General features: G+C 49.7%; 1 protein-coding gene and 1 long non-coding RNA gene across 2 annotated transcripts; one reads left to right on the top strand and one right to left on the bottom strand.

Annotated features, from left to right (window-relative positions):
* The first annotated feature begins 38 nt into the window (after nt 1-38).
* On the top strand, nt 39-6,949 carry LOC109366277. Its single transcript, XR_002112509.2, has 3 exons — nt 39-1,650; nt 2,162-2,214; nt 6,162-6,949. It is a non-coding gene; the product is annotated as an uncharacterized LOC109366277 (long non-coding RNA).
* Nucleotides 6,950-8,987: 2,038 nt separating this feature from the next.
* Nucleotides 8,988-16,347, bottom strand: KLF11 (Kruppel like factor 11; the record flags this gene model as incomplete). Its single annotated transcript, XM_031552261.1, has 3 exons — nt 8,988-11,761; nt 13,554-14,547; nt 16,078-16,347. Coding segments are annotated over 3 exons (1,569 nt in total), but the record flags the coding sequence as incomplete, so codon positions are not given.
* Between the last annotated feature and the right edge of the window lie 206 nt (nt 16,348-16,553).

Raw genomic sequence — 16,553 nt, 5'->3', positions numbered from 1 at the left:
GTGCACCAGAGGGCGGTGGGCACGGAACGGGCTGCCCAGGGCTGTGGGCACGGCCCCGAGTGCCGGAGTTCAAGAAGCGTTTGGACGCCGCTTTCAGACACAGGGTTTGTTTTTGTGTGATGCTGAGTGGAGCCCGGGGTTGATCCCTCTGTGTCCGTACCGACGCGGGCTGTGCCGTGGCCGTGCGGGTCCGTCCCGTGGCGTTGCGGCGGAGCCGGGCAGCACCGTCGCTCCGAACAGAGCTGTGGGGCCGCGTGCTGTTGGTTGGACAAATGCTGCCCCGAGCAGACTCACAGAAGTCGCAGGCGTGGTGTAATGCATTGAAGTAATGCGCTCCTGGAGGTATTTCGGAGGGGTGTGGATGTGGTGCATCAGGACGTGGTGCAGCAATGGATCCGGCAGTGCTGGGCAGTGCTTGGACTCATCTTCTGAATCCTTTTCATCATAAAAGATCCCGTGATTCTGCGACTTACCAACAGAGATAAATATTGCTAAGCACAGGAAAAACCCACCCGTGGCTTTGCCAGGATCGTGCAGCACAGAGCGCAGTGGCTCACGTAGGAGAGGTGCACTCACTGCCTGCAGGACCAGCACCGTCTCTCCGTTCAGTGCTGCTTGTCTTTAAAAACAGCCAAAATTCAGCAATGAGCTGCGCTGTCCCCTTGGCCAGTGTCAGTCCCCTCGGTTACACCCTCGCAGCTGTGCTGCAGCTGTGCTCCCAAAGCCACCCCTCCTTTGCTGTTTTCTCCACAGCACCACTCAGCTGAGCACAGCTCCTCTTTGACCTGGCACATCACTGACACATCCCCAGCACTATCCCTGACGCAATTGCTGGCACATCCCTGCCACATCCTTAACACATCCCTAACACATCTTCTACACCATCCCGGGCACATCCCTAGCAGATCCCTGGCACCACCTCCTGCCCATCTCTGGCATATTCCTGACCCAGAACAAGCATCAGGCTTGCACAAGACAGCCAGGAGCTGCTGTTAGCTCTGGCAGCCAGGAGAAGCGTGGCACTGCCTGCCTTCCCTGCAGGATGCTGCCTCCCGCCCCTCAGCAGGATAGGATCCCTGCCCGTGGCAGCTCGAGCTCTGTGTTCACCAGGTGTTGGTTTTGGGAGCATTCACTGGCCCGGCCACCCGTGGCATTTCTTGTGTCGCTGGAGGGTGCTGCTGTTCACTGCACAGGCACGGCTGGAATGGCCCCTGTCACCGTTTTGGCTTGGGCCAGCATGTGGTTCCCAAATAACTCTTGGGTTTGGGGTGTGCCTGCAGTCACAGTGTCACCGCCAGCCCCACTGTGCCCGGCTCAGCACAGCTCTGGGGGCTCAGGAGGGGCTGGGGGGCCATTTTCTCACTTCCCCACAGATCTCAAAGCTCCAAGTGAAATGTCGGCAGTGCTCCTTTGGGAAATAGGTACTGCTGCTGACAGATCCCTCAGAGAAGGTGGGAGCTGGTTTTGCAGAGGGAAGCAAATTTTGCTAACCAAAGCTGCTCCATCCTGATGACTAATTGATTCTGTCTTCCGCCCACACACCACGTACAGCTCGTAACACAGAGGAGTCAGCCACAAAGGGAAAAGGAGGCAACCGTCTGTCTTCCAAGCCCATCCTTTGCCCAGAAGTGCTGGGAATGGGTTCTCAGGGTGAGAACTGCCGAGACAAAGCTGCAGGGCTGAGCTTTTCTGGGCACAGAAAGGAGCTGCTTTGTTCCTACTTTCTCGGGGTTGGGTCCTTACACTGGCTCTGCACTGTGCCTGTTTAACCTCTGTTGGCGCTGTTGGGACCGGCAGGATAGCTCGTGTGAACCTCCAGCTTCAGCTTAGAGAAAGCAGTCACCAAGCCAACTGAGTCTGAGTCTGTCTCAAGCCGGACTCTGCCTTTGTCCCTCTCCCCTTTCTATGGGGCAGTACAATAAAGAGGAGAAATGTGGAAGTTTGGTTCTTCCTGCAGCACCCAGCCTGCCTGCAGGGGGGTCTCTTTGTCACTTCCTTCATTAGCAGATATTTTCATTAGCAGGTATTTTCATTCCTAGGAGGTGCTCTGGCCCATGTACCATCCCCCCAGAGGTGTGGTGGGGTACAAACGTGGCCGATGAGACACAAAGACTGCTTTGTATTGTTGTAACTGAAACATTTGACATTTATTCTTTTCAAGGCCTCGTCTCCCCGACGCCCCTCAGACCCAGAGAACAACAACATCAGCAATGAGTGAGTAGCCCCTGCCTCCCTTTCCCCTGCTGTTTTTTGTTGCCATCATGGCCACCTGGGCCTTCCATGGGCTGTGCTGCATGGGTAGAGTGGATCACACATCCTTCCTCTCTGAGAACCCCAAAAACCCATGAGAGGCTCCCATGCTGCAGCAGTTAGAGACACAGATCACAGAATCACAGAATCACAGAATGGCCAGGGTTGGAAGGGACCTCAAGGATCATGAAGCTCCAATCCCCCTGCTACATGCAGGGCCACCAGCCCACAATCAATACTAGACCAGGCTGCCCAGGGCCCCATCCAATCTGGCCTTGGACACCTCCAGGGACAGGCATCCACAACCTCTCTGGGCAGCCTGTTCCAGCATCTCACCATCCTAATAGGAAAGAACTTCCACCAGTATCCAACCTAAATCTTCCCTCCCTCAACTGAAAACCATTTCCCCTTGTCCTGCTGTTATCTACCCTTTCAAATAGTTGATTCCCCTCCTGTTTGTAGGCTCCCTTTAGGTATTGAAAGGCTTCAATGAGGTCACCCCGCAACCTTCTTTTCTCCAGGCTGAACAAGCCCAGCTCCCTCAGCCTGTCCTCATGGGGAGGTGCTCCAGTCCCCTGATCATCTTTATGGCCCTCCTCTGGACCCTCTCCAACAGCTCTCTGTCTTTTTTGTACTGGGGGCTCCAGACCTGGATGCAGTACTCCAGATGGGGCCTCACAAGAGCAGAGTAGAGGAGGACAATCACCTCCCTGTCCCTGCTGGCCACCCCTCTTCTGATGGAGCCCATTTGCTTTCTGAGCCACGAGAGCACACTGCTGGCTCATGTTAAGTTTTTCATCCATCAAGACCCCCAGGTCCTTCTCCACAGGGCTGCTCTCAAGGACTGCTCCTTCCAGTCTGTATGGATGCCTGGTGGAGACCTGCTGCTCTGGGCATCCAACAAACAAAACCTGAACTCTTACTTTCACAAACAGCGATGCTGACTGTGTCCCCAGGTCTGACAGCAGCAGTGAGAACAATTTCATGCATGTGTTAAGAGAAACCAAGATGAAACTAAAAGGCTTGGAAAACCATCTCCTTGCACTAAGGAGGGACTCCTTTCAGTGCTGGGCTGTCACACAGCCCCTCTGCCCTTGACGTATGTGTTAATTTGAAAATCGGGGAGAAAAGTAAGGAGGAAAAAAAAAAGGTAAGGAGACTTCACAGAACCACAGCATGGTTAGGGTGGCAGACTCTCTGGGTCCATTGGGTCCAGCCCTTGCTTCAGCCGGGACACCCAGAGCAGGGTGCCAGCACCTCCTGCTGTCACCTAGAAGAGCAGCCACATGAGATAGAGGCTGGAAATGTGACACCAAATAACCACCTAAATCAGACACTAATGAACACCCTCCAAGTGGGATCTGAATGTGTTCTTTGCTGTATCACATTACCTCTTTTTTTCCCACACGACCAGTGGCAGTCCATCAATTGAATGACATGGCTCAGGAATGTCACAACAATCTTATAATTGCTTTCAACCCCTGTGTCATGCGCAGTGTTATCCAAGCATGGCTTTGACCCATTTTTCGGCTGCTAGGTCTTGCAGAGGGCGTTTTAATGATTAATCCTGTACTTACCCATCCTCAGCAGAAAGATAAAAAACAGTGGCCTAGATTCATCCCATCTCATTCTGATTGGACTCAATCAAGTGGGGTTAGGGAAAGGCTCTGCCCCAGAGGGCGGTGGGCATGGAACAGGCTGCCCAGGGCAGTGGGCACAGCCCCGAGTGCCGGAGTTCAAGGAGTGTTTGGGCACCACTCTCAGAAACAGGGTTTGGATCTTGGATGCTCCTGTGTGGAGCCAGGGGTTGGACTTGGGGATCCATGTGGATCCTTTCTCATTGGAGATATTCCGTGATTTTCAGGCTCTTAACTGGGGCTGACTTGCTTAACTTGGCCAGATGACCACCAGAGGTCCCTCCCATCACCATTCTGTGATCCCGGGGTTCCTACCTAGGAGGTTAACACCCATGAGGAACACTGTCAGCAGACCCCACAGCTCACTTTTGAGCTAATCTTGCCCTTTGTGTTTCCTTCTCCTCATTACAAAGTTCATTGTCTTTCCATTAAAAATATTCCCTCTTCCCTTAACCATATTTAAACACAGAGAGTCTGGTGGCTGAAATGGAGCACATTCCTTGCTTTCTCTTTTCCTAAGTTGCTTTAGCCTCTTACTGCTGCTTTCTAAGCTGTTAGTAACTCTTCAGTATTTTACTCAAAAGTCTCTGCAGTGATCTCGATGGGTTGTGTCTCCCGTGCTGTCCTCCCACCATTGCTCCTCATGCCTCTGGCTCCCTGAGAGCTGCTGGGTTTGAACAATTCCCTCCTAACATCCCAACCTCCAATTTCCAAGTCATCAAGTCCAGCAGCTCTCAGCAGGTCTCAGCGGGCAGCACCGTGATGCTGCAGGTCCATCGTCCAGGCCTGGCAGCCATGCGGCACCAGGGAGTCCTTGTCCCCCCATTGCTCACGTTTCTCAGCCCCAGCTTAATTCCCTGCCCTTGAGATGAAGGCTCAGGCTGGGAGGCCTTGGAGGCCTCGGACTGACCTTCTGCTCAAAGCCACCTCAGGGCCCTGTCTGGCTTGGCCCTGAAAAGCCCCAGTGATACAGCATGCACAGCTGCAGGCCTCAGGCTGGAGGGGTTTCTCCTTTTTGCATGTGGGACCTCTCTGTTTTTGATTTACTTCAGTTTTTCTGCATTAAGTGATGGATAACTGCCACAACAGCAGAAAGGACCCAAGCAGCAGCTTGCTTTCTTTTGGCATGGTAGTGGGTTGCTTCTGTCTCTTTGAAAGCCCCTCTGTGTGTCACTGAACCTGAATTTTGCCTGGAGATCAGCACACAGGCAAGATGTGGGGATGCTAATGACCGAGTTCAACCCAGCTGTGCTGGGCCTCATCCTTAGAGAAGTGGTGAGTCAGTGGTTGCTAAATAATGGCAGAGCCAGAGATGTGCTGTTGGATGTGATTTCTACAGTGCCAATAAAACCTGGGCCAGTCCTCTACCGATGGTACATCAGACATCAGTTGTGTGAGAGAAAAATAACTAAAGCATAGGAGCAGTTGGAGGGAGTTGGAACTTTGGTTGGAACACAAAAGAAACCCAGCCAAGCCCCCATAGTGCTGCAGATGTTCCCATGGAAGAACTTTGCACGCGTTCTCCATCAGCATTACCTTTTATCTTACATCTCTCAAAAGCAGAATCAGAAAAATACAAAGTGATCACTCTTATTGGCAACATCCAGCTCCTTTGAAAAGGACAAAGGCCACAGGGCATGCACATGGTGGTCGGATAATAACAAAGAACACCTTTCTGGATGAAACCTTGGAACTAGCAGCTGGTGTTAAAGGATATGCAGCGTGTTGTCTGGGCCATGAGCGTAGCTTACCAAGGATTATGGAGCACAGGAGTTTGAGTACTGTATAGATTTCACTGTAACAATCTCACTGACTAGAATAGGTGCCAAGTGCTAAAAAATGTCAGCAAGTGGTATGCCCATGGGGTGTGGAAATCTGATGCATTAGAGTAGCAGCATCTCAGCAAGCCACGAGCACTGCCATTTTCCCATTCACCCAATGATCAAGTTAGCAATGAGGGAATGTGGTCCCTTTTCTGCAGCAATAGGGGGGAATGATTTTAAACTGAGACAGGGGAGATTTAGGTTAGATATTAGGAGAAAGTTTTTCACTCACAGGTGGTGACACACTGGAACAGGTTGCCCAAGGAGGCTGTGGATGCCCCATCCCTGGAGAAATTCAAGGCCAGGCTGGATGTGGCTCTGGGCAGCCTGGTCTGGTGGTTGATGACCCTGCACATAGCAGGGGGTTGAAATTAGATGATCATTGTGGTCCTTTTCAACCCAGGCCATTCTATGATTCTACGATACAATAACCTGCTCCCTCCACCTGCAGGTGCCCATCACAGGGCAGCAAGCAGCCAGTGGGGTGCCCGGCCATCTTGTACCATGGCTCAGAAGAGGAACTGATGGCCAGCATTGAGCGAGAGTACGGCTGCTGAGCTCCACACATGGGGCATGGCTGGAGCAGCAGAGCTGCCAGCAGGAGAATGCAATGCCTGGGATGGTGAGGAGGAGTGCAAGGAGCAAGACCAGAAAAAGCACACCTTGTGAACCAGTATCTCAAAGCTCCTCTTGAAATGACGTTTTTACCAGATTTACTAGTTTTGTTGAGATGTGGTGCTTTGAGGGAAGAAGACCTTTGCTTTGTCCTGGCAGTAATAAAGTGCAGCAAAATCATTCAGTATAGATCTGACTTTGGGAGTCTGCTGTGAAATGCAGCAAGCTCTGATGCATTTCTGCTCCCTGGCAGAAAAATCGCTGTGTTGTATCCTTAGCTGATCCAAAGTAAAACAGAAAGGCTGGATCTCGGAAGAAAATAATGTTTTCTGTGCTCCCCAGTAGGGAAGCCTGGTGTTGTAGGGTTTCTGCCTTTGTTTTACCTGCATCTTAATGTATCGTGAGTAGCTGCTTCTTATCAGAAGTAGAAAAATACCTAATTTCTATCTTTAGCTGAAGCATTCAAGATGTCAGATGAAATAGAGTGTGAATGCAAGAAGAAACAGCAGGACACATCTTAAGATGCTGTATTATGACGTCTTCGTCATTCCAGATATTTGTGAAAGAGAAATATATGCATCTGTATTGTATGTACCTTTCAATAAAGGCAACAGTGGTTTTGAAGCAGTCTCCTGGAAAAAATCCTGTTTTGAATGCTAGCACTTTCTGTGGGGAGCAGAAATATTTAGGCTTAGACATCCATTGGATCTCCTGTCGCTTGTGTTAGCTTTCGGCAGCTCTCAAAGACCTCCTGTGGCAAGCAGAACAGATGTGTGCCAGGAAAACACTGGAGGCCTCCTGACTGCAGCTCTGCAGGCGGCCTTGGGGCTCTGTGCCCTGCCCAGCTTTCATGTCATTTGGATTTCCTTCCTACAGCCTCTCACTGTGGCTGCAGTCGCTAACTAGGCCAGGTATATCCCTACAACCCATTTCAGTCTCTCCTAAAATAAAGTCTGTACTTCAACAATTCTGCAGAAATTGAGTAATTTTAGAAGACAAAAATATTTCTAAATGGAGTGTATTCCTATTAGGCTGCAGGAAATTTCTCTTGCAATGCAGCAAACCCCTAAGCTTCTCCATGAAAGAAGCTGGTAGGACAGTGAAGGAACAAGCACGCTTCTGCTCCCAGGATTAGGGGGCGGCAGGTTTCATTCACAGCAAACCTCAGTGCTACCACGAGAGGAGGAGCTGCAGGAGGAGGGGAGTGCAGTGACTGGGACAGACCCTGCTCCGGGGAGGGTGGGAGAAGGAAAGGTGGGGTCGGAAGAAGCGGCCGCAAGCTGTGCAATGGTTTCTCAGGCTCTGTGCTCAGAAACAAAGAGCTGCTGTGAATTCAAGAGAGATCACAAGGGAGAAAATAAAATCTGAAGTATTCTTCTCATCTAAAAAAAAGCTCTTCCAGGAAAGGGCATGCTCCGGCCTGCTGAGGCTGTCTGCATGCATGAGATGTGCTCGTGGCCATCTGTACACATCAGGAAGTGAGCATTACCCAATTTCCTTCTCCCACGCTCCAGGACTGAGGCAGAAATTGAAGGAGGCTGCGTTTGCTGGAGGAAGAAACTGATCATGAAAGAAACTGCCTCAGTGCCAACACACCCTGCAGAGGAGCGATCCCACGGAGCGCGCTGCGATGGCTGTGAGTGCAGCTGAGGTGTCACGGCAGCCTCCTCAGCCATCTTGCAGCCTCCTCAGCCCATGCGCTGCCATTTTCTGAGTCATCATTTGCTGTTCCTGCATGTGTGAGTTTGCCTTTTCATGGCCACAACCTGCCTGCCTCAAGCTGCCTCGCCAGCCGTGATTGGAAGGCAGCAGCCATATGGGCACACAGATGGAACTGGGAGATGCACCCAGCAGCCCCACGTGTCAGATGCTGCCATGCAGGAGCCTGCACAGTGATGACGAGAAGCCACCAAATGCCACCTCCTGTACTCTCAGCACAGCCTCTACCGCTGAAGCAGGAGCCTGAGCTGCAGCCTAAGGGTGAGCTGTATGCCAAAGTGTGAGTACCCAGCTGTTCTGCCCTGAGGCCTTGCTCCCAGCTAGCTCCGGGGGCTCTGACCATGGGAGTGGGTCACCATGCTGCGAGCAGCTGTGACAAAGCTGGTTTCACTACACCCCTTCCTCTTTTCTCCCATTCCACTTCCTTTACGCGCCCACCCCATTCCCATGGCACTGATGTAGTGGAAACCAGAACCTGCCATTTAGAAACACAGCCCTGCTAGAAATAAACACTGCTGCAATCTGGGAACCAGCCAGAGGGAAAGGAACGGCAGAGATGCTTGAAAGTGTAAACAAGGAGTTAGTGTGCTGTCATCCTCCCGGCCACATCCTTTCCAGCTGAGACCTGCAGGTCACACCCAGAGCACACAGGAGTGGGAAGAAGCAGGGCTAACGCAGCCATACTTGAGTCACATTCTTATCTCTTCTTTATTTGCACCTTTCATGCTGCTTCTGGAAGCCATGCTAGGAGAACACAGTTCCGAGCCCCAAGACTCCTGTTTTCAGGCAGCATGCAAAAACCCCGCACCATGGTGGTGATGTATACGGGAGAAGGACCAAAAAGGTCCTTTGTTTGATGGTAAGTAAACCAGAGAGTCTTCTACTGGCTAAACAGATAACATAATCCATATTATTATTTTTTTACATAGCTCTGGAGCACATATTTATAGGAAATCTGAAAAATCACACCTTTTAATGATTTAAAAACAGTGATGTCACATAATTCCTTCAGTAGATGCTAAAAAACAGGTACAAAACCAGAATTCCACTTCTTTAAAATACAGACTCAAAGAGACTGAAGTTCAGGCAGTGAGTGAGAGCAGTGCCCCCCATCACGTGTAATCCACAAATAACCCTTACGCAGCAGGAAGGAGCAGAGCAAACAGAGCCAGCAGCCACAGCATGGCCCAGCTGTTTGGGAACACTCACAGAATGTAGGAGGTGGGAGGCAACACATGGGCTTCCACACCTCCCAGGAGCTGCAGGAATCATCACTGGCCACAAAAAAACTAAGAGGGAGATGTGAGTCCCCAAATGCTTTGCTGAGGACTAAATGGGCCGGCAGACTGAGACAGGACAACCTTCTCCCAAGTTATAAACGTGTTACAGTGGCAACCAAAAGTCAAACTTCCTAATCTAGGGATCTTCTGAGCAAAATAGAGCAAAGTCTTTCTTTCTACACCACACAAAGTGCAAGCATTCACTGCAAGGGGGAAGCACAAAGCTGCATGTGCACACACTCCCCACCACGTATGCTGCCCGTGGGATGATGGTGTAGCACACAAGCAGGGCGTGGACGTTTTAAAGGTGAGGCACAGCACTTCAATACACCCAGCACAACGCTCTTGTGCAGGCTGAAAACTTGTTACCAGTAATTATAACTATAGAGCTAAGTGTAAAAATAATGACAGATTCAGCTTTCATCTGAAAAAGGCCCCTGCTGATTTCAGGGGAGTGCTGAGATCAGCAAGTCTGTTTAAATGAGAACAGCACTTTGCCCATGCTGAGAAACAAGACCACGTGTTTAGAACAAAGCCATGCAGGATACAGCGCATTCCTATGTACCTGCATTTTACACATCCAGGTAAAAAATAATAGTAAAAAAAAAAAGTGCTCTCCAGCACTCAAATGAGCTCAGTATAGGAAAGGTTGAAGATAGGAGCCATGGAGGGTGAACACCATAGAAATACTTTGCAACAGGCGAGCTTCAGCCAGCAAAACAGCAGCCGGCACTTCTCAGCGCACGGCACACAGGTACCCTCCTGTACAAGCTGGTCACAGGAGGGCTGTTGCATCTCATTGCTCACAGCAGGCCAGCACAGCACAGTGCCCTGCAGCCAGCCGTTTCACTCCTCAGTCACATTTACATGGTATGCGAAAGAAAATCCAACCAACGGGGAGAGTATCTCATTTAATAGAAAAGGGTGATTTGATACAAAGTACTGTGGAGAAGTATAAGGCCACGTGAAGAGCATCATCGCGTTGACAAAGGTGGCTGTTTGTTAAGACATGACTAGCATTTCTCCTGGTGCTTTGATACAGGTCATCAGAAGTCTGGAACAGTTTTCTATAAGGTGCATAAGCATCCACAATGCGTAAACTTAATTTTATATTTCTCCTGTATTAAAAAAAAAAATGCAAACAGAGACCCAACTAATTACTCACAGGTTATCTTGCCATTTTTGCAATTTTTCAGTAGGCTTTAATACGCTGATTTAGTAGGGCTGAAAGTAAAGCATCGTTTTTAGTGTCAAAGCTTCTGAACAGTGTTTGTGCTTCTACATCCAGCAGAGCAGCCTGGCTCCCCAGTGCTTTGCTCAGGCAGAGTGGGGACCCAGTAACACCCAGTGTGTCAAGCTTTACTAAAAGTCACAACAGCTTCCACTTGCAAAGAATACGAACTGATGGGGTGCTGAGGATTTCAACACTTCTTTTCTGAAAGTCATTCTAGGATGGTTTTGTTGGGTTGCTTTTTAGCTCGCTTTTGTTTTGTTTATAAACAATGACAGGCTTAGATCTTAAGACTCTCCAACCTCCAATGTCACCTGCACAAGGAGGGTCTAACAGCACCAGTCTGTTGCAGGATCAGGATCCAGAAGTGTGAAAATCCCAAACACCAAATTTTCAAACATTACATACTTACAGAATGCTCTGAATGCATTTGTTTAGGCTCACAGGAAAGTAGTTCCCAAAGCCCCGGGTTTCATCCTGCACACCTCTACTAACGCAGGTCAAGTAAGCCTGCATACGAAGATCCAAAGGAATAAATACAAAATATATTTGGTATAGAAAACACTAGTATAAAAAATTAAAAATCACCCTGTTTCACTGTCCATCAAAATATTAACAGCAAGCAATGACTTGTTTAAACCTATTGCCAAAATCATTTCAAAAGAGTCCTGCTTTCCTGAAGTGCTGGTGATTGCATCTGCCCAAATATTGAACAAACAAATAGGATGAAGAAACAGGATAGATTTCTCACCTAGCATTATTAACAGAGGACCTAAAATGAAGGGAACTGAAGTATGTACAAACACGCCGAGGGGTGAAGAAGGGCGTGCTGTCAGTTCTGTTGTAGCCAGCAGAGCTCTTCACGATTTACAGAAAGTTTCAGAGAAGATGCTTTGTCCCACTAGCCCTGACAGACAGACGACGGCACGGGGATGAGCATACTCAGAGCACTGCTGCTTTTTGGTTTCTCCGCTGTGGCAATTCTGTTCAGTTTGCCCACCTCTGTCTGCCAGCTGGGGATCTTCTTGGTGGCCATGTGGCGCCGGGTGTGCTTCGTCAAGTGATCGCTGCGCATGAAGCGACGCTCACACACGGGGCAGGCAAACTTCTTCTCCCCTGTGTGAGTTCTGCGGTGGCGTGACAGTTCATCTGAGCGGGCAAACTTCTTGTCACAGCCTTCCCAGTTGCAGCTGAAGGGCTTTTCTCCTGCAGAACGTAAAAGAAAGAGAATTTTCCTTAAGCTCTGTTTTACCAAAGAGCTGTGTCGTATCCTACTTTGCAGAATCTGACAGTTTCCCAGAACTGCCCATGCATGCAGCCACTGCTAGCTTGAGTACAAGCTGAATTTGGCTTGCAGAGAAAAAAGCATAGGTCTCTTTTCCCCTTATTTCCTCACATCTCTTTAAACGTTCTTTAATAGGGTCCATTTATTTAAAGAAAAGCTATGTTAACTACAGACTTAACCAAAGGCAAATCCCTGAGCCCATCCCTCCTATGTGGCCACAAGCCTATGGCCACTACGCATCATTAGTAAATGCTGTGGGCAACAAGAAAACATGGAGTTCACGCTCCCAGTCCTGCTGTGGTCTGACAGCCCACGTGCCCGGAGACCCAGACTTCTACAGGAGCTCTGGATGCCAGGGAGAGAGCAGCCAGGAAGGCTTTCAATAGAAGTTTCTCATGCTGGGTGACTGCTTAACATCACACCCATCCTAAACAATGCGATCTGCTGCCTGCAGCCCTCATAGACCTCAAGATAAACAAGATAAACATCTACCCTTTACCACAAATCTGGGGAACTCTTTGGAGCAGAACAAGAAATCCAGCAGAAAAGATGCACCGCAGCAGCTGTGTTCTTACTGCAGACGGCAAGTGAAGCTCGGCGTGCATGATGCCCACCTAGCTGCTCAGTGAGTGGGATGAAGCAGGAAAAGCGAGCTGCTGCTGCTCTGCCCACTGATGCTGCACAGCAGGGTGGCAAGAGATGGCACTGTGCGCTTCCCCAGCCACGGGTGCTCATCTTAACATCACAGCAGACACGGCTTCCCTCGTGGGTCAGCATGGTACGTGCCAAGGGAGAGGTTTGCTGCCACAGACCAGAAGCAGAACCATCATTCTGTCTCTGAGCTCCAGTTTACAAGGATTATCAGCTTCATACAGGGCTTAAGCTCTGTTCTCATAGGAATTGGACAGACGAGCTGGCAAACTAATGCACACCTTGCCATGGAACCACAGAGGGTGGCAGAAATAAGCAAAGGAAAAAAAATTTAGACAAACATTTAAATGAACTCTTCTTTATCAATCACGTGATGTTCCTCAGCATCAGAAATAGTCCCTTCCAAGAACTCAACATTTAGTTTTGACTTAACAGGATCTGAGAGTTAAAAAGAGAATAGGTAGAACACATTTACACTGCCTCTACACTAACCAGATGTTATGGAACAAATCATCTTATATTAAATTGTAACTAATTTACAATTACTTTACATAAAACCAATTATATTCCTGCAGCAGCTCTGCTTCCTAACGCTGTAACCCAAAATTTTAACGCACACCTACTTAGCCTAGCCAAAACTCTAGGAATTCTAAACACAGTAGTATTGGTAGTACTGGAATGTCTCTTCTTTCATTCACCTACAAATTAAGAACAACTACCTGTACTACAGACTGCTTACACCAGACCCCTCCATGCTCAAAATAAAGACTTGCACAATTCGCTGCAATCCAGTCCAGCTGGCAGAATTCCACTCAAATCTAAACACATGCACACAGAGGGCAAAGCTTTGCTCCGACTAAAGCATGTGAAACTCAACCAACACTACGGGGTCGGCTGAGGTCTCAGAACAAAGTCTGTTTTGTTTTGCTTGCCCATGGAGAATGAGCATTCTTCTCCTCTCCAAGATGAGCACAAGATCCCTGACCACCTGCCCCTTCCCTTTCCCACCCGCTGCCACGCACCCTTCAGCACCCCAGTGACAGCTCATCCCACGTTACACACCAGTGTGGGTACGAAGGTGGGCTTTGAGGTGGGAGCTCTTGAAATAGGTTTTCTTGCACCCGGGGAAGGTGCAAACATAATTCCTCCGTCTCGAAAAGTCCATCTGGGGGGTGCAGCTTTGACCAGAAGCGATGAACACGGGGGCAGGAGCAAGGGGCATCAGCTTGGTGTTCCCAACAGTCATTACTGTCTGTGGGCACTGCGGCGTCGGCGCGACAGCAGTCTGTGGAAGAACCAACATGACGGTCCCCTGAGGCACAGAAGATCCCATGAGCACAGGCTGAGAGAGTGGAGCTGTCTGCGGTAAGATGGGTTTCATCGGAGCTGAGACGGTTGGAGCTGAAGGCTTGACATAGGCATTAATCACACCGCTTTGGCCATTCAAAGGGATCATTTGACAGAGAACCTGGGGGCTTGACACGGGGACGGGTGTCACCGGGGTAGCTCTTTTTTGCAAGTCGTCCTCGCAACTCTTTGGTAAGTGGGTCTGTGGAGAAACAGGTCGGATTGGAAGCTGTCCTTTGCTGGGCACGACATCACTGCAGTCACCAGCACACGGCTGGTGTACCGGAGAGACTTTGTTAATTAAAGCATCGGCAGCACACGTGTCCTGTGGCAGGCTGGAATGTCTTCGGTCCTCTGCTCCACGCCGGTCCCCAGAAGTGCCGCAGCCCGAAGCTGCCTTTGCTTTCTCTCGCACAGCAGGACCCTGGTGGTAAGCAGAGCTGTCACCCGTGTGCCGTATGACGCTCGTCACCATGGCCCGGCAAGGCTGAGGGGCAGAGGCTTCCGCGAGGGCCGCCCTCTGCTCACACTGTCTCTCCACGCTCAGGACGGACGGCTTGGCTGCGGGAGTCGAGTCGGTGGTGGATGTGACCGAGCAGGCAGCTGTGCTCGCCATGACGGTCCTGGGCTTGGAGTAAGTGACCTGCGAGGGGAGCAGCACGGCGGCAGACATCTCCACAAGGTCGGGGCTGTGCGGGGGGGTCATGCACTGCGGAAAGAAAGCACTGTTATACAACGCTGCTACTCGGCACACACTTCTTCACAGTCTTTAGTGCAAAAGTAAAATCACACCTGCTCCTCAGAACCTCAGAAACCGCTTCTTGGGAAAGCAATTAAAGCCTGCATTGCCTCATCTGATGGTCATTCAGAACAGGCTCAGAAGTGCACTAATTAATGAAAGGAAGGCGACGGGGCAGATTGTAAACCCACTTAAAATGCTGTGTGTCTACCCAGTGCACGACAGAAACCCCCTCATTTCTCCCCCCAGCAATGGATGCAGATGTAAGAGGCTATGAGCACTCTGCTGATCACGGAGACAGACGAGCAATAGATAGCAGAACTGTACCATGTGAACTTCAATATTCCAGTAAGACTTCGATATTTTTATCTTTAATTTAATAATAAATGATACTTTAATCATTTAAGATCTTTAAATAATGATTCCTCCAGCAGCTGGTGGCTATTCCCAAGATAAACACAAGTGGTACTGCTCTTCCCCACAGCCCACCCACCCCTGTGCCTTCCTGCTGCCACCTCTCCTCCCCCCCTTAACACTGAAATCCCAACCCATGCCTGTCTGCTGGGCAGCTCAAGAGTTCCAGAACTGAGTGGCAGGAGTATAACAGAAGAGGCCCACCAGCCAGTTGCTGTATCATCCCAGCCTTTCTGTCTCTCCTATTCTCTTTTTGTGACGTAACTTCATACTAAAAGCCAGCTGGCTGAAATAGGTCTTAGCCTTCTAAAACACAAATGGCAGTCTTTTATTTTTTATTTTTTTAAATCTACTTCTATTGCAACATAAGTTGAAACAAAAAAAAAAAATTGTGATTCAACTGACATTAATCAGTCAGAGAAGGCCAATGCTCTGGAAAAATAAACTGCGTGTAGAAACACATAGCATAAAAACCAATTAAATTTGCTGTTTCATAATGGTAAGCTGTACTAGCGATCAGCGTGAAGCCAAATGTCGTCAAGAACCTTCCTCCTAAAGGCCTTCCAGATAAGTCAGCGCTGAATCACTGAGGGCTCAATCTGCCTTTTGTACTCCAAATGCTCCAAGAACCAGGCAGCACTTCTGTGCAGTGCAGGAGGTGGAGCACAGGCTGCCCAGAGCTGTGGGATCTCCTCCTCAGGGACCCCCAGACACGGTGCTGGGCACCCCGCTCTGGGTGTCCCTGCTGCAGCAGGGCTGTGCTTGATGCACCCTGCCCACCTCAGCCCCTCTGTGATTCTCTCAAACATCCAACCACTGAAACAGCCTTCCTCTGCTGCTGCTCCTGACAGCAGGAGCTGTTATACCAAGATTTAACAGGAGACCAAACTCCTACATACGCCATCCCAGAAACAGCAGGAAACCCCATGCTGCTGATTTGCATGTACACACACAGCACGAGCCACACTGCCACTATTCTATGCAGGGTCACACAAGCAAGGTATCTTTCTCAGCTAAGCCAAAGCACGGCAGAGATGTACCAGCCAGGTGTCACGCACTCTTATTTTGCAGTCACGCCTTCCTTACCAGCGTAGATAAATAATCCTTTGGTAATTCAGAAGTAGCCTCAGCGTGCATTGTGAAATCTCCAGAATCCGAGAAGGGCGTGAGAGGCCTTATCTTTAATATGTCACCTTTCTGCAATCTTTGCCCCCAGGAGCTCATACAAACAAGTGCCTCAACGGCTTCGATGTCATTCTGCTCCAAGATGCTGCAGGTAGAACGCTCGCTGTCGTGGCGCTGCCGCTCCCGGATGGACTCATAGATATCCACAATGTCGACCTGGATGTAATCGGATTACTGGCTATTAGCACGAGTCAGAATACAAAGCTGACACCACCCACATGCTGTCTTGCTCACCATGAAGGTCATCTGAAACAGATCCCATGCCTGCAGCAAGACTTTTACCCATCAGCTCCTCTCTCACCCTCCCCCTGCCAGCTTGTCTCCCCACCCTGTTACCCTTCTAAAGGAAAAAAAAACAAAAAAAAGAAAAGGGGGGG

This window comes from Meleagris gallopavo, chromosome 2 (genome assembly GCF_000146605.3).
Source record: "Meleagris gallopavo isolate NT-WF06-2002-E0010 breed Aviagen turkey brand Nicholas breeding stock chromosome 2, Turkey_5.1, whole genome shotgun sequence".
Lineage (NCBI taxonomy): Eukaryota > Metazoa > Chordata > Aves > Galliformes > Phasianidae > Meleagris > Meleagris gallopavo.
The sequence above is the reverse complement of the archived record's forward strand: the minus strand, read 5'-3'. Positions and strand labels throughout refer to the sequence as shown.